This window comes from Nipponia nippon, unplaced genomic scaffold (assembly GCF_047370975.1).
Source record: "Nipponia nippon isolate SJK-2023a ecotype South Korea unplaced genomic scaffold, ASM4737097v1 scaffold_7, whole genome shotgun sequence".
NCBI classification, from domain to species: Eukaryota; Metazoa; Chordata; class Aves; order Pelecaniformes; family Threskiornithidae; genus Nipponia; species Nipponia nippon.
In genome coordinates, this window is record NW_028262391.1 from 9,969,346 (window position 1) to 9,993,599 (window position 24,254).

The following is a 24,254-nucleotide window of genomic DNA, read 5'->3' on the forward strand; positions in this document are numbered from 1 at the left end:
CAATATTTTAGGAAATAAACTGAAAAGCCACCGGGAGGCAGTACAGCACTGCAGAAGTTTTCCTTTCCACCAATCAACAGTATTCAAGAGCATTCAAAATCCAGTAAGAAAAACTCACTCTGTATGTTAAGTTCTCTCTCAGCAGGGCAAGGATCAGCTGTGACCGTCACCCAGAGACTCTGAGAATGAGGGAAAAGAATGAAAAGCAACATTGGAGCTATTAAACACTGTCCACGTTTGCCTTCGGTGAAACAAGTCACAACCTTGTAGTAAGAAGCAATAATATCCTCTTCTGTCCTTCAATACCTCTGATCAACATCCACTAAACGATCAGTATAATTACAACAGTGTGGGGCTGAAAATACCCGTTGAAAGGCAGCAACACCACACCTGCTGTAACTACATCTTCATCCAACACAAGAATACGCAGTGAATAACAGCTATTCAGGAACCAGCTTAACAATGCAAAACATTAAAGCAAACAAAAGAAAATCCACACCAAACCTAGATAGATAGTTGTTAACATTACTAATTTAAGCAATGGATATTTTGTGGTTCACCAAGCCATCCTACCTTCAGTGCTAAACTGCTGCCATTTTGTTCTGCAACAAACTGAAGTGTTTCAATAGCAAGTTGTCCCGAGTCTCTGGTGGCTCCAGTGGCTGCATTTCATACCAACAAGTTCAAGAGCTTCATGGTACCATACTGCTTGTCCCACCACAATCAAATTGTCTTCCAATCTGTCCTCGGTAAACTAAAGAGGGCACGGTTCACGTCCTTCACTGCACGGGATTAAGACTACTTAGTAGCAGAGGTGAAACAGGATTGCACTGCACAAAGGCGAGGACAAATCCTTTGCATGCCAAACTTTAGCACCTCTGCAATTGCAGGGAGAGAACCCAGGCCTCAAGTAGGGGCACCAGCAGGAGATCCAAGTGTCACAAGAGTGGCAAAGTCCACAAGGACCTTCAGCCCTCAGCTGGGGAGGGGAGGAGACCTGCTCCCAGCAAGGGGACTGCGCCATAGAAGCTGGGCTGCAGCAACTTGCACCAAGCCTGCTCCCCAGCTGCAGCAGCTTTCCCTCTTCTGGCCCCCAGTTCCCCTGAGAGCAGGTACAGTCATGCCCATCTGTCCCCCCCAACCCACCCCACCTTTTGGGGATACGCCATAAACCAGGTTTCCCATGGGTACCTCAGGCAGCACGGACATGGATCTTTGCCTTCCCAGCTACTGCCTCGAACAGTTGCTTAATTTGCCTGTACCTGGGGCAGCGCGATCAGCAAAGCAGCGGTGGGCGTCCGATGCACAGGAGAAAGCCCCAAGTGCTGCGGAGGGCTCAGAAGGGAGGGAAGCACCTGCTCCGAGGAGGGAGGGGAGGAGAAGCCCCAGCGCTGTTATCCTTATCACTGCTTCGGGTTTAGGTTTCCAGACCAGAACTGTCCCTGACCAACAGATAGCTGGAAGGAGGGGTTTGACAGAGATGAGTGAACAGTGAATCTGATTTTTGAGAGAGAGAACAAATTGGCTTGCTTATTTTTTCTTTCCTTTTTCTGCCCAAAAAAAGACTCTTGCATATCTCCACCCATTCTCTACAGAAGAGGTTTGAAAATTCTAGCTTCGTGTTGAATATACACAGTGGGATTCACCTGGAATTAAACAGCTTTCAGCTTAATATTCAGAAGCTAGCACTATATTTCATATCACTTAACTAAGCTGCAGTTGGTTATTTCTACTTTTATTTCTTCATTGTTGTTATCCATACTTTTTAACGACTCTTATAGAACTGGATATTGGCCTGCTTTTATAAAATAAAGAGATGGCATTCACAAGATGTTTTATACAAGAGAATTTGGATATTGTTTTTCCATCTGTTGTTTATTACCGAATTGTAAGTTGTATAAATGGAAACAAATGTCTTACTTGAGAATATATTTATACTCTGAACTAAAAAAAAGCAATTCACTGAAACTTAAATAAGTTGAAATTTAACACATGCAGTATTTCTAAATACATGACAAAGCAGCAATTCCAGAAATATGCTAGGTCCATAAAAGCATTAAAGTATACAATAAAACATTTTCCAACTCAGTCTAAAAGACATTATCATCAGAATAAGATAACAGAAGATTTCAAATGAGTCCATAACTTATTTTGATGTTTTAAAATGAAATATTTTGCTCAAACATATGACTTCTTACTGTTCGGAAGAAAGGTAGCAATATTTTTGTCTTTTTATTGTTCTGAAAATACTAATTTCCAACTTTGTTTTCATTTTCACCACTGACTCGAAAAAGCAATTATTAGTAGGAATACGCAGTCATCATGAACACTGGATGGAGGGATACTAAATAATCAAATTATTCACCCAAATTCCTTCTTTACCTCCTCCTTAATTACCTGAATTCTGATGTTTTTTCCATGAACAAAAATAAATCCATCTAAGACTTATGTCTTTATAACCATGTTAAGATATTATAAAGGTGAAGTTACTAGTCGTTAACTGACATAAAGACAGTGAAAGGTGAGAAATTACCGCACAATATACCTGCTTTTCATCAAATACCTAAGAGAATGAAGCAACACCCAACTGAACATGATGACACTTGCCATAGGTCTCCAACAGACTTTTGTGCCGTGATTAAGCACATTGCTTAAAGACTGTGCCATGCCTGCTGTGCAGTTGCAACAAAACATCCTTACCCAGGGCAGCTTCGCAAGTGCAATGAAAAGTCCTCTAAAGCTTTGACCACTGTCACCCCACCACACAAAGAGAGAAAAGACCCAAAGAGAAATATTCTTTGTATCCTTCATTTCTTCATGCACAGGTTGCAAGAGGACTGACGGAGAAGAGCAGCCCATTGCGACTCACGCACGCCACCTCTGGAAGCTGGCAAGAGCCAGAAGCCTCCTGCCTCCTCACCTCCCGTACCCCACGCTCCTCCTGCTCCATGCCACCTCGCCCCTGGAATCCTGGAAGGAAGAGTCCCTCTGCCTTGGAGGTGACATGGAGAAGGAGGACTGTGATGGCCGTTTAGCTCATTCCCCTGATGAAACAAGTCCAGTAGAAGTCTGCAGCAAGTGAAATTCATTTTTTCCACTCATCTCCTCCATATCCATTCCTCTCCCAAGTGAAGAAATATGCTCAGCAGAGAAAAGCTGCTGAGCTGTCACGGGTGTGCTATTTCACAAGAGCCATCTCACTCGAAACCAAAACAGTCACTGCTTTGGAGGTAGATCAAGACAGTAAACTCCTGTACCTAACTCATATTAAACCAGAAATCTATGCATACTTTAAACCACCTTCACTGATTTCTGTTCTACTTCAAGTTTCAAAGATCAAAACAACTTAAGAAACCCAAACTTATAACAACAGATCTATTTTGTTCACATCTCTAATTTCCAGCTTCTCAACATTCAAATAGTTCTAGTTTTCACCTAGTTTCTTGTTTTTACAACACTAAGCATAGTTCTTGAATTCAGGACCCAGAAGCAGATTGCTGAAAAGTTAGATTTGCCATCCCAGTGGAACAGAGACCGGTAGAGAAGAGACCTGCGAGACAATCAGCAGGAATCTTACATCAAATTAAAGCAGTGCTGATAAAAATTTAAGTCTAAAGCAGTCATTTGGGAAAGTGGAATGACTTCCTGACAGACCACAAACAAGGAAAGAAACCATTTGGTAAATGTTTTCAGCAAATGAGCGTTTAGATTTGTTTACTCAAACGTACATTTGAATTTATGAATGTACATATCTACACATGTATGCATGCAGAAACGTATATTTAAGGCTGAATTCTGAAATTAGTAATGCTTTGGGACTGCAGAGTCAATGGGCATGCTCAGGAGGATGAATGGAAGAGACATTATTCACACCAGAGGTCTATACATTTTTCCAATTGAGTTGCAACGGCATTTAGGGGATCAAACTGCTGTTAAAGCAACAAAGCAGCTCTGAACTGTAATTTCAATAGCAGATAATAAAAAAAAGCATGATGAAAACCAGAGTTTAGTTATTTTTGCTGTTTAGCTTTCAAAATGAACCCTTTGAGATGTTTGTGAAGAGTATATTGTATACAGTTCCCATTTGCTCTGGGGTGCAGCGGACTGATTCTTCCCTGCTGCTCCAGATGCCCAACAAGACCATTGATTCGGGGCAGCCCTATTATCCTGTGCTGTGCATGAGGTCAGACAAATGACTGCAGGTTCTTTCCTGATATTATAAACTACAAATTCAGGGAGGGAAGTTTGTGGTAATCCCGACTTACACAGATCTAAGGGATCAGAAGAGCTGTCAAGTCTAACGAGACCAGTCACATGAATGGGTTTGCAGAATGCCGTAGCCTGACTGCATGCAGAGACACAGTCTATCCTGCCAAGGCATCCCTCCAACTCTGCTGGGAACATCCCAGCTCCTCTCCAACCCAGCTGTGGAAGGCAGCCAGTGCTGTACAGCTTGAGGACACATTGCTCTCACTGCCCCCACTCCCTTTCTCCAAAAGGAGGAAAAGAGTTAGGAAAACAAGAATGGGGATTTCAATGTGCTGGAGAGCCTCTTCAATACTCTTAAGCCGCTAAAGCCACAGTGAACAGGACTGTCAGAAAGTAACCATTTATATTCAGTCTAATATTTATTAAAACAAATAGGCAGTAGTATCAGGAATTTCATTGACAAGGAAATAAAAAGTGGCATGAAACTCTTCATAGCTTGCTTGTACAATACAGACCAGGGAATCTTTGGCCAGGAGGGAAACACTCAGCAGAAACAGTTCCCAGTTGTTTCTTCAGCAGATTTTCTTCATACTGGCACCTCCTAGAATTTGGCCAGCCTTCACAAGTCAGACTCTTCAGCAGTAAGAAACGAATAGCCTGAAATAAAGTAACCACTAGAATGTGTTCACAAACACCCATGCAAATCCTTATGCTTTTGACTCTGCAAATTAAATGAGGAAGAAACATGCCTGCCGGTGACGGCTCCGCAGCTCCTGCTCACAGCCCCGCAGACGCCACGGGTTTGGGCAGAGTTCAGAGCACTGCGTTTGCAGGGTAGTGCACCGTCACGGGTGCTCTGCTTTGTGTCTTCTTCAGATGAGCATGATGGATACGGACTGATTTCTGTGCCAACTTTCCTCTTAGAGTAACGCTGCCTAAAGTCAGCACGGCTGTTTATGACCTGCTGTGAAAATCTGTACTCAAGCAGATGAAACACAAGCCCCTCTCATCATCATAAGAACCCCACGCAGGTCATCGCTACCTGAGCAAATCATTACCCTTGCAACTCCAGGTACTTTTGCCACTGTCCACATAAATACAGCCTGTGTGACCACCTGCTGCCAGGACACCACTCCCTACAAGCCTGTTCAGTGTAAATGCTTGAATTTGAAATTTAAGATTAGTCAAAGGAAGCAAACCACTCTTGGTGAAAAAGAGAAAGGGAGCCAAACATGAGTACTTCCCCAACAAAATAGCCTTGCTGTGATGGAGCTAAGCCTGTCAACACAGATTAGATTGATCAAGGCATTACTACCTTCCTTCCTGGAGTTTGTAAAAACACAGTACGTAGCCATGGTGCCAAGGGAAAAAAACCCTTCAATTCTTTGATTTATTTCTCTGCATCACATGAGGTATCTACAGAAAGATAAATACTTGGAAATACAGCACAAATTGTCTGTAGTAACAATTCAGCATTCCTATAATTTGCAGTGTTTAGTTTATGAAGTCTAAGCTCAGACTGAACACCTTCCTTTCAGCAGCCTGTGCATCTGATAACAGAGCTCTCTGGAGTTCGACGTCCTTCAGTTTGAGTTAAAAGTTCCTGATTGTGAAAACTTTCACATGGGAGAGGCAGCAGCCAGCCCAGTTTCTCTACTTGGCGGCACTTAGAGAAAAGTTTATGTATGCTTACACAATTACTGTTAGCAGCTGAGAAAGGACATAGGCACGCTTCCTCTCGCCCCCCTGAACTCTTCACTCCTGAGATTTATACTTTACAGGTATGAAATCAACTGTATATACAATTTTAAATAAATAGCAATTCATGTATTCCACTAATGCCTACAGTGTGCCAGGCAGAGTCCAATAACAGATAAAGATGTCTCCCATCAGAGACTTAGTAACGTACACTAGCTAATCCGCATTGATTAATACAGCTTGCTAAGCTACGTGAACAGAACAAAGCAGGAGGCACACTCAAATATTTCAGAACATAAATTAGAACAAAAATTAGTTCAATGACTGTTCCTCATAAATCTGCTTTGCAATGAGGAGCACTGCAGTTTAAGAAAGCGAGGACAGACTAAAGGCATTCCCGGAGCAGTCCTGACCATCTACAGACCCACGCAGCAGTTACCAGGAATTCAGTATCAAATCTGCTTGGGGGCTGAAGCGTAGGAGGTAACATGCAAATACCCTTAAAGAGGTCTCCAGCTTGCACTTCAATGTCCCCTCAATATCTTCGCTTGCATCTGCTTTGAATTGATTGACTCCAATGAGAAATTTAAAACTATAAAGCTCCAAAAATAAGCGACTTTAGGGCATGAGCTGCCCCGTCAAAGGAAGGGGGAACATTAAAGAGTGCAGATAACTATACTTGCTTGTCTGCTGTTCTAAAATTTTGTATTACACATGAACTAAGAGAAAGCACATGGTCTGTTGTTCAAATTACAACTTGGTTCATAAACAAAGACAATAAATTAAACGGAACATGAAACAAAACATTAAAAGCATCAGTCCTTGAGCCTCAGGTCTAGACATCATTTTTCCCATATTAATGCTCATTTTTTATTTCCCATTTTATTCTCACAGGAATGTTTGCAGACAGCACATTTTGCGATGCCACAAATCTGACCCCAATATCGGTCAGCTCTATCAGCATACTGCCTACCCTGGCTGCACCTAACTGTATTTCAAATAGGTATGAAAAGCCCATGAACTATCAAATTGAAGATAACAGGAAAGGATTTAAGATATCTTTTGAAGATACTGCTTTACTAGACAGTATTTCTCAGTCTAAAATTCATTAGATTACTTGTGCTGAATGAGTATGGTGCCTTAGAGAAAGTGTTGACTTTTGGGGGACTTAATATTCCTAATTGTTTACATTGTGTTAAGAAGCTTACTCAGTACATTTGCTTTGGATTTTAGCTCCCTAATGCCTGTATATCTGACCTGTACTGGCTATCAAGCAATTCATTAGCCAGAATACTGCTGTTTGCTGAGCTACTGATCCATGACACTGCACAACAGACTATCTGCAAAATCTGTTACATTAGTTCAACGAGCTTAACATTAGTTTAATAATTTAGTGAACTTATTGCTAAAAAAACCCCACCCAAAAATATTCTCAAAGGAGAACATACCAAACTCCTAATCACCACAGGGAACCAGGAATTCTTTCTGAAGGTTGTGAATGCTTTCCCTCATTGCCTCAGAGGTTTCAATACATCCCGTGATCAGTGCAACTATTCTCTAGCTGAACCTTTACAGCATTTAATAACAGATGAACATGTGGCCACAGCAATATCCCTATAAACATCCAGGAATAAAGAAGGTAAAAGCCTGTGCTATGGTGTGGCACTCCAAATGTTGAAGGAAAAATAACTAGCAGAAACAGTTTTGCTGTCTGATTCATATGACTGTAGACACAATTTGCCCCTCACTGTAAGATGTATTTCATGTTTCTTTCCCCCCAAAGATATTTCTTATTTGTATTTAATATTTTTTCCCCAAAGATATTTTTATTCCTATTTCTTCCCCACAGCTATTCCTCCAGCAACTGCAGGAGAGGTGCCACGGGCACACCTTTCAGCAGCGATCTGCAAAAGAGCGCTCCACCTTATGTAAACAAGTCCTGCTTTACAGAACAAAGACCAAATTTCTGTGCAGACCTCCTTTCTAGCAAAGTTTTCTCCTTCATTTTTGAAGCAGCAGGTCTCAACTTTCTCAATTTGTTCTTCTTGTGAATAAGAGAAGGGAAGGAAAATAGCCAGGAGTAATTCTCAACAGCTGCTGAAAACACTAACACAAAAGACTCCGGAGACATTTCTTTATGCAAGAGAAGGTTTAGTCAAAGTGCCACAAATACTTGCATTTATATTTTTGTAAGAGAAAGGTTAAAGGAAGCTAAAAATGTTGAAGCATCAATTGTTCATCACCTGAAGTCATACCTACATCAGTTGTCTACCACTGCAGTATGTATTCAAACTCTTTCTATGCCCAGTGGAAAAATGTAGGCCTAACCAATGTGAATTACACAACTCTCTCTGAAAGGCTGCAAAATAACGTTACTGATCTTTGGGACATCTGAATGCTCTGAAGAAATGTGGGTCACATTCAATTTGTGCCAACAGAAGGTTCATCCCACGACAGCATTTGAAAACAATATTACCATCATTAAATCATGGAAGGGCTCTGAAAAAGCCTGTAAGAACCGTTTTTAGCAGCAACTTCACATTATGAAGATTTAACTGCAGGTTGCTGCTAACTTTCAGTCAGAATTAAATTCAAAAGCATGAGAAATTGAGCAGTAACTGCATATCCCACAGATACCACATGTACTATGCATTCACAGAACTGGCAAATCTAAAGATTTCTTCTTCACGTTTCCACAAAGATTATCATTGTGAAACACTACTTTCCCAATAAATGCATTTTTAAAGCCAATCTCGCGCTAACATTCTAGTTTTCATTCTCTCCATTTATTATAAACAAAATCATTCATTCGGCTAAAATGAAACACAACTTTTTTAAAACTAGAGCCCAAAATACTCTCGTTCGGGTACATATTTTCTTCTTTCCCTCCATCTGTTTTTTCACATGTCTGCATACCGCCTGCTCTCAGACACAGACATACTGAATCAATGTTCTCCCAGCATATGTGGCCAGGCTGGAGCTGAGGAGCCCTGGAAATCTCAGGGAAATCCAGGCCACAGAGGTTTGAATAAACTGAAATCACCACAAAACGTTGGTCGATTATTCAGAACAAAACAGCTGATGTTCACTCATCACAACGAAACGTGCAATAAATGCTAATGCATTAGGGGAAGCGGAATGGTTGTGAACAACTCTTTCCTTTTCAAACATAGCAGAGCTGAATGCCAATAGACACTCGCAGTGTATTTTCCTCAAAATACCCTGCAAAACATTTAGGGATCATGGGTTACTTCTGACTGTTCACAGAGCTGATATAAATCCCTCCTGGAAAAATCTCACTAGTGCAAGGTCCAAAAGAGCAAAGATTCAAGCAAGGTCCATTTGTTCCATCATTCAATCCACCAAAGTGGTATGAAAACTAGAAGAAAATAATAGTGCAGAAAGCATTTGGTTGATTTTAAAAGTCAAACCATTTAAAACCAAAGAAGAAAATATGTGACCTCAGTAAACACACTACTAGAGGAAAAAAATGTTTTCTGTAAGTATAATCATGTCAATATAGGATTGACATTTACCTTATTGCTTCATTTTTTATCTTATGCTAACTTGGGCCTAAGGAAGAAATATAAAGTGATAACTATGATGAATAAAAATGAACAAAATAAAAAAATGAAGGAAAAAGAATAAAGTCAAATGTTATAAAAAAAAAACCCCATAGTTTGATATTTCGGAGATGTCCCTCCCATCCTTCCTCTCCCACCCACCCTCAGGAGGAGTGAGCTCATCAGCACGCAACTCCTGGCACCCGTGTCTCTTGCTCACACTCCTCCCAGCTTCACTCCCTTGGCCTCTGCATTACTGGAAGCGCCATGCCCGCACGGTCCCTGCGGCCAGGCAGTGCTACCAGCCACAGACCCTCACGCAGCCAGCCACGCCCAGATAAATAACGCAGATCACACCGCAGGCTCTTCTGGAGCCCCTGTCTGTGTACCAGGTACAGAAGACCTGGTGTGTGCTACCAGATGTCCCGCTCCAGGAGCGGCAGTGCTGGACCACTGCGCATGCTTGCATGCGGTGGGTACCATGGCCCCTCCACCCAGAGCACAGCATGTCCTAAGGCAGAAACAGCGACGTTCTCTACTGTACTCCTTAAGCAGCTTCTACTTCCAAGCTGCTTTTTTTTTTTAAAAAGTGAATTTTGTTATACTCTGCGGTGCCAGCTGGGGTCAGAGTACAAGAAACCAAAATCCCCCTTCTTGTTCTTTTTTCTTTTACAGAAAGAAAAAAGGAAATACATTGATTTTCCTGTCCTGCAATGCTTTTTTCCACTTCTTTAAAAGAAGTAGATTTCTTACAAGTCTCTGAGATGGCCATTACTGAGCCATAATCACACTAGTAAACCCTACCTACGTGCCTCTGAACATTCATTTTAGCATTAGAGCTCCCTATATGACATGGCAAAAAGAACAGATCAGTTTGTACTGCAGTATACTTCACGTGTAAAATTCAGCTCAAGTGTCAGCCCAACAGTATCAAACTGCATGTACAAATGCAAGTGTAAGGCAATGGTACAGCAATTCCCAGCTTTGGATGCTGTCTTACTTTCTAACAGCCTAATCATAACCATGGAGTGCTTTCAGGATTCGTGAGCTAAATTTTGCCCTGAAACAGAGTCTGGACAATCCCAGGGCTGCGTGTAAGAATAGGAAAATGGTGAGTTTTCATGTAGCAGTTGTTTTGTCATTGTTATTTTAATGGCAACTTCTGACCTACAGCAATTTCCCACAGACTAAACACGAGGCTTTCTTAGAGCCCTTCCTTCACATTTTATTAGTTTCAGAGCTGCAAGTATTGAAACTGAATGTAGTGAAAGGAACTTTCACTACAAAAAATAATAAACTTAACAGGAACATTAAATCTTCCATAAAGTTTGAAAAAACTAAGGAAATATTTAGGTATTTCTTCTGTAAACCTTATAAATGGGATTTTTGTTCATACTTTATTCCTAATTTACTGCTGACTGAACATAAAGAATTTGAAGAGAGTTACAGTATGCATTAATTTGATGTCTCTTTTGTAGCCAACCTGCTTTTTCCAAGGGATAACCAGGATTAGCTCTCTCTCTCTCACAGTCTATCTCCTGGCCAGAGTAACACATCTATTTTCAATGGGAAATATGTTATTCATTCTCAGTAAGTTAGTGCTTAGAATGAATACACATGGGGTTTAGCCTCAGAATAATTCTGAGAAGTGTTGCAATATCGAATACTTTTCAGAAGCATTAAGGGCATGGATTTGCAATAACTGATTACTAGTGTTTATTAATTGAAGATTCATTACAGAGACATTTATTGTGTTTTATGACACCCACAGCACCCAGCTCGTTCCAGTGCTGCTGCAGAATTCCTGAACAGTCTCCAGCAAAAGACTCAAGATTCTCAAGCCGAAGCTGAAGTGACTTCAACGTATTTGCAATTGCAATAATGCAATTGAGTCCATAAGGCTCACCAGCTCTGTGGCTCAGGTTTCTCCGTTACAGCAGAGCCAGTCCCCATACTTCTCGCTGGATGTTTTGAAGTGAAAACTATCTACAACTATAATTCACTGAAACCTTTAAAAACCATTTCTGACTCTAATAATAATAGTGCAAGCTAAGCAAATAACTCTCAAGCCACTTCTCTAAATGTTAAATAGGTTCCAAGACTGCATTTTGCCTATGGGAAAATGAAGACAGGAATGTGAAGTGACTTGCTTCTTTGCACACAGACCAAGAAAGGCAAACCTGAATGTCAGTACCTGCGGACTTCCAGGCAGTTTTCACTCTCACAGCTCAGACTGCTTTGTGGCCCAATCAGTTACAAAAACATTTTAGAAAGTTCTCGTGTAAAAACATCAAACAAGCTGCAAGAGAATCCACAGCCATTGCCGATAACCGACACAGCCGAGTAAAATAGTCAGAATATTAACAAGACTGAAAACAGTGCTATGATTTAACCAAGGACTGGCCAAAAAAGATTGACCAAAAACTACATAGAAATAGTCTCCGAATGTGAATGGTATCAAAGATTAAAGACCCATCTGGAGACTACATAAAAATAACCCGTATTTTTAAATAATCCCAGTGATTAGCAACCAGCTTTTCTTGTCTCAGCTCATCACGGGCTAGGGTCCTTCCGCAAGCTTCTTGTAACATTTTCATCTAAGACATAACGTGCAATTGTCACCAACTTCTGCATCTGCTCCTGGGGATGCGGCAGGGAACAGGAGCTGTACGTGCGCAGCCAGCGCTGCCTTCCGGAGAGGCTGCTGGGGAGGCCACACAGGCAGCGCGGCTCGGGAAAGGCGGGCAGTCGCCAGATCCTGGGAAAAAAGGGTTCCTTGGAAGCCTGCGTTAAGCATGTTAGTTTGGGGCTTCGTCCAGCTTTCATAGGAGTCAATGGAAAGTGTCCCCGGGGTGAACCACATACCTGCAACGCAGTTCACACATAGCAAGAGGGTTTTTTCACCCTTCGTAAGCGACACAATGCTGCCAGTTTTTAAGTCCAGTGGGATTTAATCTAAATATAGAATAATTCTGAGTGACACAGACAATACATCTAATTTTGAAATAAATATATCTTTGTCTGCAGTTTTGTTAACTCTAATAAACTGCAATTTTACAAAAAGGGTATTTTTAAAATTGTAAAATACATTACTGAAGATTTAGCTTCTACAAAACAAAATACAAAAAGCAACTTCAGAAGGAGTCTTACTTCAAGCCACAAAGAGACAAATATGAAATTATCAAAGTCTGTATTTAAGTGGAAACTTTGAGTTCCTGAGAAACTTCATCCTTTCTGTAATCCTGCCATGAGCAGGAACTTTTACTGTCATCCCCGCTGTAATCCTGCCGCAACCAGAAACTTTTACTGTTTTTCCATAGACTGAATTCTTTCTGGCTAGAAACATAAATTCTGGCTTTAGCTCCCTAAGCAAGTTTATTCTAGAGGTGATCACAAAACCAATGTTAAAGTGGAGAGCACACCAGAGTACTTTGCTGGCAGCCACTTCCAGAAGCAAACTGGCCATTAATTACAGCAGCCTTATGACAGAACACAGCTCTGATTTCTCTCCTGCAGTGGCCTCCTCATATCCAGGAGGGGAAAGCCACCTGGCTGGGGACTGACCTGGGCCCCAAGAGGCACAGGCTCTCCCCATCGTACTTTCTGGTTGCAGCTGGGAGAGAGGAATGTCACCTCCTGCCACGCAGGGACCCCCGGCACGGCCGCAGGAGGCTGGCTCCCACAGGGAGGGGAACACATTCTCAGCTTCTTCAATGGGCCAACAGACCCAGGTCCTCAGTGTTTGACCCTTTTCTTATCGCCGTCTCAAATACCGCTCTCGGTACCTTGTCTCGAAATATAACCACAAGCAGCGGACACTGCATCGCTGGAGCCTCAAGCAAGTCTCCCGCCCATCCAGTCCCAGGACTTCTCTCCCTGGAGAGCCCGTCTCTGATATTTTTCTGTGCTAGTTCCTGTAAATCAGACATTTTCTGCATTTAGTTCCTTTGTAACTTAAACAAAAAACAGGGAAGGCCTGAAAGTCTTTAGTCAGGGGATTTGCACCAGGAGTGGATTTGACCCAGTGTGTTTTTCCAGGCTTTGCTACCCCCTACCCAACCTCCTGAGGATCCTTCCCAGATACCTGCCCGCTGCAAAGGGCCTGTGTGACCGAGTGGTTCAGCAAGATCAGCACTTTCTTTTGTCAGACTTTCAGAAGAAAGCAGAAATGAGAACTAGATCCCAGTCAACAATCAAAGTCAAGAAAACTACTATCTCTGGGAATGAGCTAACGTGTTAGACATGTCATTCAGACTCCCTGGCTCATCTTGGTCTTGAAATAAGAGTTATTTTTAAAACTACATCTGGAAATGTAACGCAGCCTCCTAATGACTCCACATTTTGCTAGGCGCCTACAAACAACTTAAACACAACCTGTTTGTGCAAGCACAAAAGGCGCTCTCCTTCTAGCACATTTCCACAGGCTCGGGAGGAAAACCCCCGTGGGATGTTCTGGGCTCTCCTCCACAGCAGAGCAAGGAGAGGGCAGTAACGCATGGACAGACTCCCAAGAGATTCATTCCCATGTGAAGCACACACCTGCCGCTCACCAGCTTTCACGCGCTGGCCAGCCGGCACAGCCTCGGCTCGTGCCTCATGCTCACTTCAGTGTGTCAGCCATGGGCTAGTAATGGTTTTGTGGTCACAGGCAAGGAACTTCTACCCCACACACATAGAATCATTTAGGTTGGAAACGACCCTTAAGATCATTAAATCCAACCACAAACCTAACACTGCCAAGTCCGGCTGGACACTTCCAGGAGGAGGGCAGCGGTACTGACCAGGCCACGGAGCTGGGAGCAGGAGGAGCTGCGTGCTGCTGCAGTGGGGAGGGCCGACACCTCTGCGATAGCCCCAGCAGGGCTTAGCAATAGCCAGATAATGAGATGCCAGCATAATCCCTCCAGGTCATATATAATTTGCTAGTAAAGACAAGCCATCAGAAGGGTGGCAAAGCTCCCCATGCCCCGTACCGAAAGGGGAGCCCGAGCACCAGCAGTCCCAGAGAGCGGCGCTGCTGTGGGGTCGCCATGCAGCACCCAAGCTGCCATATAGGGCCCCGGCACACCCCGCTCCCCTCTTCAGCCTTTGGTTTTCAGAGCCCTCACATGAGTGCAGATGTACCCTGTACAAGCAAGAGAGAGAAAGTGCTCCTTTTCATTTTGTTTAGACTAGTTTTGTTTCAAACCAGGAACAAGCTGTGTTTTCCACGCTGCAGAGCAAAGGGCCTGTATGTTTGCAGGTGCACATCCCAGACCTCTTGAGCTTCCCAAAAGGATTGGTACATCCAGGAGCTCCAGTGGTGCGGAAACACCTTGGCAAAGCCCAGGTGTCCTGCTAAGGTGGCAGGCATAACAGGAGTGAGCGTACTTGAGAGGAAATACTTTCAGTAATTGATAGAAGCTTAAAACAGGCTGTTTCACCTTCACCACAGAGCATCACCTGCAAGGCTATAGTTTTGCAATTTCACCAGAAGTTTTTAAGCTTGATCACTGCCTGGATTACCCTGAAGTGCTGGGGCTGAATCACATAACTTGGATCTCTGTGCACAATTACTGCTTGAGATTTGTAACTCAAGAAAAAAAAAAATAATTGGAAGGCAGCAAAATTATGTCCCAATGAAAATATGTTTCACATTTCACCTCCACATTGCACCTCTAACTTCAAATTACTCAAAAATTTTAAAGCTGTTTCGGAGTGTACATTTAAACACACAGAAGTTCCTTCCCACTCCTTCCTCTGCTCCACAGAGAGCTCCTAACCCCAAAGGTTTTATTTGAAGCCAAAAAGCACTCCAGGGTTATGTCCCAGCCAGTGTCCCCATCTCTGCACCTCGCTGCTCTTGGGGGCTGCTCAGGCAGCTGTTTCACCGCAGGTACTTTGTATTAAGATAAAAGAAAAACGTTTCCCTGGGCCTTTTGCCTTGCCTAACCTCCTGTTTAGGAGTAGACTGTTGTCATTGGGTGGCATTAGTTGACAGAGTTCTTCTGAAATTAAGCATGTAATTATTTAAAAAGACAGATGCTCTTCCTGTTACATACACTATAAACAAGCTATCACAGAAAAACATGCAGTAACTCCTACCTGTGAAAAAAACTCCCCAGAATAGTCCCTCCTCTTACTTCCATTAAGATCTAGCACCTAAGTTTCTTGAATAGAAACTTGAATAGAAATCCCTTACTACTGATATGAAATAATGGGTATGCCAGATTATAAGCAGTGACAGGAAAAAAACCCCAGCAACATGTTTACAACATTTGTCTCTGTTTAACAGAACTACTTTTCCTGTGCAGTTTGCTGTTGCCCTGCAAAGGCATCCTGAGACCTCATGGTAAAAGCAAATGCAAGCAGCCGACTGACCGTAGGACAGACCTGCAGGAGCCTGCAGCCAGTGGCTTGTAGGAGCAGATCACTTCCCTGCACAGGACCCGTGAACAGTTCAAGCATGAAAATGGACAAAACAAAAGGGACAGTCTGACACAGGAAAAAAAGTCAGACAATAGTTCTGGATAGACAGATTTATCTAGAAGAGCTTTTTGCTGGAAAGCAAAACAAACCCATGGTCTTCCAGTAGCAGTCAAGAGGCAAACAAGAAACAGAATATGCTATAGATTTAAAAACATCCACGTTAAAGAAAGTGCATTGGAGGAGTGTAAAGTGTGACTTAAATTAGAGCCATTAGCAGGAAGAACACCATCACTAGCAAACATCTGCATAGTTAAGATAAATTTAAAACACCCAACAAATGCACAGGACACCAACAGGTCTACAGAACTCCTTGGACCAGCCCAGCTGACTTCACCAAAACAGCAAGATTTACAGCAGGAAATTCTGACTGTTTGTTGGCTTCAAGCACAACTAACAGAAGTATTTCAACTGCACCAAATTTCCCAGTGCAGCCCATGAGTGAGGAGGAGGATCTGTTGATTTTGCTCTCATTCCTATCTGGTTTTCTAAAAAGCTCACCCTGTAACCAGAGCCACAATACCCCACGTATACATGAGGCATACAAGAGGATCTCAGAATGCACTGTGAAAAAAACAAACATTGTCATCCTTATGTGAGCTTGTATCTAAGGGCTTAAAATAATACAGAAATATTTTAATATGGTCCTATTGTAAGGTAATAGTTTTTTCAAGTTTTAATCCTATTTTTTAGCTATTGGGAAGCTGATGTGTATTAAAGGACCATTGATACTTTTTTTTTTCTTATTTGTACTTCACATAAAATTGCTCCCTGGCTTATCTATCAATGACTTCACATTTGTTGTAATTCTCCATTACTGGGATCTAATTGCTGTAACCCTTGTTTCTGCTCTGAGGTTTAGGCAGACCGATTTCTGGTAGATTCCCCCCTCTGAAAGCTCCCTGACCTCCTGCCTTCAGCTGTTCTGCCTGGGCTGCCTTCAGTTGGCAGCTGGAGCTTCTCTCCCAGGGTTGTCCCCTTTGAGGACAGCAGTTGCTGCAGATGTTTGGTTTTGCTTCTTAGCCCTTACAAACTTTTTGTCCTTTATGGATTCTTTGCAGTTCCTTCAAGGGCTCTATACCAAGAACACTAAGCCAGAGACCTGGCAAAATGCCAACGCTTTTCTGCCGCCACCCCCCTCCCCCTCCCCCCCCCGATTATTAACTTTAAGAGAAAATGCCAGCCACATTTACAGCCAAACCAAACATTTTTCTGTTACTGCTATGCTTAGCATTCTAAGGGCTGATAAAAAAAAAAACAACAAAACATACAATGCTGAAAAACAGGAGGCCAGGTAGATACTACACAAACCATACTCTAAATTAACAACTTCACATTTTGACAGAGCTCCATGACATTTGCAACATAAAATGATTACTTCTACCCCTCCCTCTGATTAAAAAAAAAATCCAAACCAAACAAAACCGCACAGAAGCAAGCAGAAGTACAGACTAGAGATAAGTGGTCACAGACAAACAGAAGGGAAAGGACCTTCTCAGGTCACCAAACTTTGTGCTGCGGCACACAGCCTTACACGAATATATTTCAAGAGAAGACACATCATCTTCTGAAGAACAACAAAAAAATCCTACCTGATGAAATTGAGCCAAAGTGCTAGGAACTTTGAACTCCAGTTCAGTGGGACACAATTCCCATGAAATCTCAGGTTTCCCACTGTCTGCAAGTGTTAGTCCCTTAAAATCATTCAGGGTAATTACTTCAGTAATGGTAGATGTCCTTCAATGTCAAAGAAAAGCGATTCTCTTAGCGAACAATGGCAGACATGCTGTGAAAAATCGGAAATATGTTGAATAAAGTCTAGTGAGAGCGCAGCAAGAAGAGAAGGCAGTCATATCTGACTGTACTCACACCTCACTCACACCTCACCTCAGACTTGGCAGGAAAACGCAAGGTAGAAATTGGGAATAATAATATTAATATCCCTTTCAATATAATTTACACTTACCAGTCATGACTTCTGCCGCTTCCTCATCATTCCACACTTTTTATTACCAATTTTTGGGCAAAGTCTTTTACATGGCCATTAAAAACACTTGAAAAGGCTTTCAAACTCTATGAAGGTTTGTGCTAGCTTGGGGGGGGGAAGTGAAGCCTGGGCAGATGTGGACACAGACCAGACCATGGATGCTGAGAACGTCTGGGGAACCAATGCAAGTCCTCCAGCTCCTTCAGCCTCCTCCTTGACCTGGTCTTCTCCACTCCCTTCTATCTCACCTTGTGTCAATACCACCAGGCAAATTTAGAGAGAAATGGCTTTTCAAGCATATATTAAAAGACTTGTCACATTAAACAAGGTCACATTAAACAATTTTCCAATGAAAACAAGTATTTGTTAGTAGTGCTACAACTCACTCACGAAGTCTGAGTGCTGCATTGCTGCTGGTAAGCTTGAGCAATGTGCCTTGAGCAAAAGCAACACAGAATGAAGAAAGATATTACCAATTGAGTATCAACCAGATAGGCAAAGGTTTCCTTGAGCCTAGACACATATAGCAAGAAGCGTGATAAGAAACAGTCATAGTTATCTAAGACAGATCACAGCATATTTCATGGTAGAAAATGTTATTAAATACAAGCACAGTAGTAATAGCCAAGTCCACCAGAAATAGGAAGTGTGCACAGCAGCTTCCAGAGTTACTACAGCAGCATACACCTAAGTGGAGGAATGTGAGAGCTGTCAGATTTCATAAAAATGTTTAATGTCTCCTCACAGAGAGCTCGCCCAGACATCAGTATTCAAGCCAAGGTGGGCGAGAGTCCTGTTACGTTATTCCTAGCTATGAGAAACAATTATCCACTATTTGAGAACATTTTGTTGGTATATGGAAATTCTAAATTAATAAGTCCCTTAAGCAGAGAGAATGACATTCATATAATCGTTTTGTATCCCAACAGCTAATTTCCAAAAGCCACGGGGGGAAGAGAAAAGGAGAAAAAGCACATTTTTCTTGCAAACTAAAGCAGAAAAGTCAGCAAGATTCTTTAAGTGTCTTGTAAATTGATAATACATGATTCTTTGAGATGGTTGAGGAGCTACCTACATGAGGAAATTGTACTGGCATAACTAGACGTGCAATACTGAAGTAATAGAACAGGCTGTGCAGCCATGATTTCAGTAGAAACTGCATCATTTCTGATCTGTACACTTAGAATAATTAAGGCAAGAATGACTTCACACAGAGTGCTCCTAAAGATTTAACAGGGAAATAAGGACTTTAACAGGAAAATAAAGAATTACCACCTTTCCTATAGATAAGTTTTGGATAGTTTTTGATTAAACAGTTCACCAAGTCTTGAGAGATCCAGACACAGCAGAAAAAACACAAGTCTCCCTACCACTAACGTTCAAGTCGTCCATTCCCTAAAACGCTGGTCTCGCACAGTCACTGCTGCAGGCGCTCAGCACGCGCAGCAGCGCGTGAGCACGGCTTCAGCTGTCCCTTGAAACGGCATCAGTCATTTCAGTGCAGACAAGGAAGGTTAGAGCCACGTTTTGCTACCAATTTATCTTCAGGAAACTGGTACAGGGTACAAGATAGCAGTCTATTACCACTGACATCAACACAAACCGAGTTCTAGCACTTTTACAGGGTAGAAGGCAGTGCAGCGCCAAGTGTTAGCTTGTCAGCAAGAAAAGTCACTTACATATTATACTTAATAGCATTTTTTTCAAAAAGAAGAATATGATATAATGAGGTTTAAGGCATACGCTATGTTTCTCTACCCGTCTCTCAGATGGATATTTTTGAATCTAGTGAATGATCTTTTAGTCAAACTCACAATTTTCAGGAACACTTAAACAATTTGATCCAAAAACATTCCTACTACAGTCCTTGTTTTTAGTCTGTAACTGATGACACTATATTTCTTTCAGCCACACTTAGAAGTTTCCCCATTTGCACCTATTTGTAATTCACCCGACACAGCCGCTGCCTGGAGCCCCGTTCTGCAGTGTCTCGTCACACCAAGGCAGGCAGGTTTGAGCTCACCCCCCTTGGTTTGCAGGACAACGTCAGTAAGCAGACGCACACGAGCAAAAGTACGGCAGGTTGCACAACTGCCTTGTGCAGACACATCCTTAAGTGCATAACCTTGCTTAGCTTCATCTTATCTCAGTCTTAACATATATTAACTATAAACCATGTGTGAAAGTACAAAGTTGTGGAAGAGCTTTATTTCCAAGCTACAGCTACATACTGTATGTTCAACTCCAGGGAAGTTTAATGTAAATACTACAAATTGTGCTTGGATTGTACTGCAGTGCCATGCTGACTGGGGCCTAGGGACACACAGAAAGAAGCAAGTTATCAGAATTTACCACATGACCAAATCCATTAAAGCACCAAGGAAAAGAGACATATTGATCCAAACTGCACGAACTTAGAAAGAAAGGGGAAAAGGCTATTTACTCCCTCCACTGCTCTCTCCTGCCATGCAGTTTGGCACAAAGCACAGCTTTCCTCAAGCCGACGTGTAGTATTCGTGGTTTGTTAAAGGCCTCTTTAGTTCTGAATGCACTTGGAACGTACTTTTCCCTGTATTTATCTAGATAGACATTAGCAATCAACTAGCAATCATTTTGAAAGCACAACGGAGGTAGACTGATCCTGGTGCGCACGATTAATGCTTCAACATTTTCTGTGTATTGGTGAACCTTTAAGAGTACGGTTCATACACAAACAAAAATCCCAATTATCACAAAACTGGCAGGGAAATGAAACCTTGACCTGTTTTGCAAAGAAAACAACTATGATTTGCTTAGATATCATTTCTCTATGTCTTAACCAACAACATGCCTCAGCTGCCATCTGAAGTTTGATTAGAGCAGTTGAATAGCAAAAGACACCAATTTCTAGTAGCTGCAGTAATTCTGATACACACCCATCACTCTCAGTGTATTCAAACCATTACTAAGATCACCTGAGCTACTTTCAGAGATAAGTAAATTAAGGTGTTATGAACTCAACACACATGCGTAAAGGAGATATTTTGATCTCTAACTGTTTACAGTCAGTATAAGTTTCAAAATTGTATCATAAGCTGATGCAATTTAGGCAATAGATCTCGCATATGATATTTCAAGTGCTGACTGCTGCATACGTGGCAGTTACCACAGGGACTACAGCGAAGAGAAGGAAACTACAGAAAAACCAGCACAGAATAGTGTTAGATGCCTAGGAAAGTATAAGGGAGGAGGCCTAAATGAGAGGAGTCTTAAACCTCAGTGCAATGGCTTAACAAGTTTAAAAGTGTTACGTTCAGCATTCCTGAATTCCCTGCTGACTGTTGCTTCTGTGCAGTATTTCAGTTTTAACACCAAACTACAGCTCGTAATATCGGCGAATAGAAAAATAATGAAGAACAGTGTGTACATCCAGAAAGACAGTGGGAATTTCCACATTCACTTGTCAAGCCAGTTCAGAAAGGAAATGAAGCTAAAACGTTCCCTCTGTACAGGCATCCCACAGTCCTGTTCAGAGCTACCGAACACACATTATTTGAAGGAACAGATTTGTGAAACTTTCAGTGCAAAAATCTTTGTACTTGCTTATCTGATTTGGGATACTATTCTGGTAGTTGCACACGAAATCAGATATTTGCACATTCAAACAGTTCCTTACCAACTATTCTCAAACTCATCAACTCTGCATATCAAACGTGGTTTCCTACTTGAGCAAAACATGGTGTAAGACAGTCAGGTTTTGAAAGAAAGCTGAATCTGATTCTGCTTAACGAAACAAAGTGTCATGTATCCAGCAGTTCTGCTGAGCTGGTTAAATGTGTCACCCACCTTTAGGCACTGCACAGAAAAAGAAATCAAACTGTGGGAAGGCTGAGCTTCACTGGAACAAAGCCAATGACATTTTCATGGCACATTGGGATCCATCCTGCAGAGCAGTGATTTTTACGCAGAAGAACGAGTGTCGTTCTCAAAGAAAACACAAGTCTCGCTTGAAGCCAGATCCTTTTAAAATGCTAAATTTCTACACTCTATTACAACTTATTTCACCTTTTTATAACTATATTGCTAATAACAGTGATATGATTTTAAATACTAGTGACCTTGAAAGTTGTTTAAAAATCCCTTTTATGCGTCAATAAAAATTTCTCACTCAGATTTTCACTGTAAGGCTTGCTTGACAACCTATCTGTCTGTAATTTACAGCTGCATTACTCATTTGGTAACAGGCCTACAGGGAGCCTTGCCTGCTGAGTTCCTTCCCCACAACATAGCTTGCTTTGAAGTTTTCAGCCACAGACCTGGGCTCCACGTGTACTTGTTTAGCTGAGCCAATAAATCACACCGCTTCAGCCTCCCTGTTATAGAGCTGTCTCTTACCTACAGTGATTTATTAGAAAAATAGCAAAGTCACTTTATATATTTTTTCATTAAGGTCTTGATTTTTTTGATTAGTCTGAAGTTTCTGAAGCAAACACTTGAAGGAGTCAATGTCCTGCTTACATTTTCCTTTAATGTCTAGGACCACTAAATTGACATCAGTTTTGTGATATACCCTGCACAACAGTTTTTAATATTTCGTCCAAAACCCCATGACTTAGGGTGCATCAATGAATTCAGAACTACCTTGTTGTGTTGCTTACAAAAACAAATGTAACTGAGTCCTCTAGTGTACAATATGCCCAGGCCAAATATCTGTCCTATAAATTTTGTCTCAGTGTTACACCCTACAGCATGGAAATACTGCCCATACACTCATTTGTGAAAGTAGCTGAATCATTTTTGTAACAAGTGTGCAATTAAGTTGCGCCCCTTCAGCCTGCGTAAAGCAAGCAAGACTCAGGGATCAGTGCTATGGTTTTGCAAGCACAAAATTTCTATCTAGCACGGTGAGTGACAGACACTGAGACACAATACTTCGCCAGAATCAAACGCAACAGGTTTCTCAGCACCTAATGAGCAAAAACACCTTGTAGGGGTTTTTATGTTTTTCCACCTTGCATCACTCCTATGCTCCAGCTGCTGGAAGCAAGTTTTCCTGAGGTTACTGTTCCCTTAGAACCATGAGGGTATATTTTACTGTCATTTCAATATACAGAATACAATTGTTAAAACTGTTGCACACACATTCTGCTTACCTCAATATAAAGATAAACAACCCTTGTTCAATATTTGCACTGCAAGATCTTCAGGGCAGGTACTGGCTCCAAACATTTTTTTACATCTGCGTATTAGTGGCACGTGTCTGTAAAGTACTTCTCTTCCTTCAAAAATCATTTATTCATAGGAAATAACACAGGGTTTCATCTCAGAACATTTCTACCCACCACAAATTTAAGTGCCATGGAAAAATTAGATGCTATTTCAGCTTCACCTGTGGCACCCCAAGCACCAAGTGGTGGTGAGCCCTTGCACAGGGCTGTGAAGGCTACAGAAAGCCGTGCTGTGAAGGCAGCAGCTATGGGGACCTTGCACACTAAGCCTGCATCCTCCCTCAGTCAGGAGAAAACAGAGGAGCAGAGCTGGCTGAGGTAAGGGTATGAGATCTTTATAAGGCTCCTCCAGCTGAGTGAGGTTGATGGCATTTGCTGGATATATTTAATATCATTCATACCTTCAAATATATCCAGAAACTTTCAGTCTCTCAAGACAGAGAGCACTCACATAAATATCTGAACTGGGGGGGGGGGGGGGGCAGGGAAGAGTGCTGGCAGAAAGTGAGCCAAATGTGTTTGTCAGAGGTACTTGGATTTGCAAAATTCAGTCCTCTACAGCCAACTCTGAATCCTTGGAAACCAGTGGGAGTTTACCTATGTCATCACCGGATCAGAATTTGGTTCCTCATCCTTACTTATTATGACCTAGAAATTAAATCCAGCTCATACAAAACCAACCAGGTATTTTCTATACATATTCACAAGGGAAAAGTCTTCAGAAAGAGCAGAGGAAGCAGTATGGCACTCTTCATTTTAGAAGTCTCGATCCAAAATTGTGAGGGGAAAGGGAAAAGCCAACAAAAGACCATCCATAAAATAATATCTGGTAGAGAAGAGGCTCGGTGTAAAGGGAAGTGTAATATGTTTCAATAATAAAGAAAACATAATAAGCTCCATATTTTTACACTACTTTCCAAAGCATCTGCATTTAAGATATTTGATCTGTTTGGCCTCTCTGCCAGATGTTCCTTATTCTTTTTATAGTAGAGATGGGCAAGAACAAGCAGAGTGCATCTCTTGGGTCAGAACAGCCTGTGTAGGAATAGATGCATTCCCTCTTGCCTCCCTTGGAGGCAATCAGAGCTTTATGGAGCTTGGTACGAATGCTAGTCAAATCACAGA

At 41.9% G+C, this 24,254-nt stretch overlaps 1 protein-coding gene across 1 annotated transcript in view; it reads right to left on the minus strand.

Moving 5' to 3' along the window:
• LOC148050794 (uncharacterized) overlaps positions 1-24,254 on the minus strand; it is a 37,900-nt gene that overhangs the window by 3,106 nt on the left and 10,540 nt on the right. Inside the window, exons 2-4 of the mRNA XM_087740747.1 lie at positions 1,263-1,457; positions 574-662; positions 119-179 (exon numbers count right to left, since the gene is read on the minus strand). Coding sequence (XP_087596873.1) covers positions 119-179; positions 574-662; positions 1,263-1,457 — 345 coding nt within the window. The remainder of the gene's footprint in view (positions 1-118; positions 180-573; positions 663-1,262; positions 1,458-24,254) is intronic.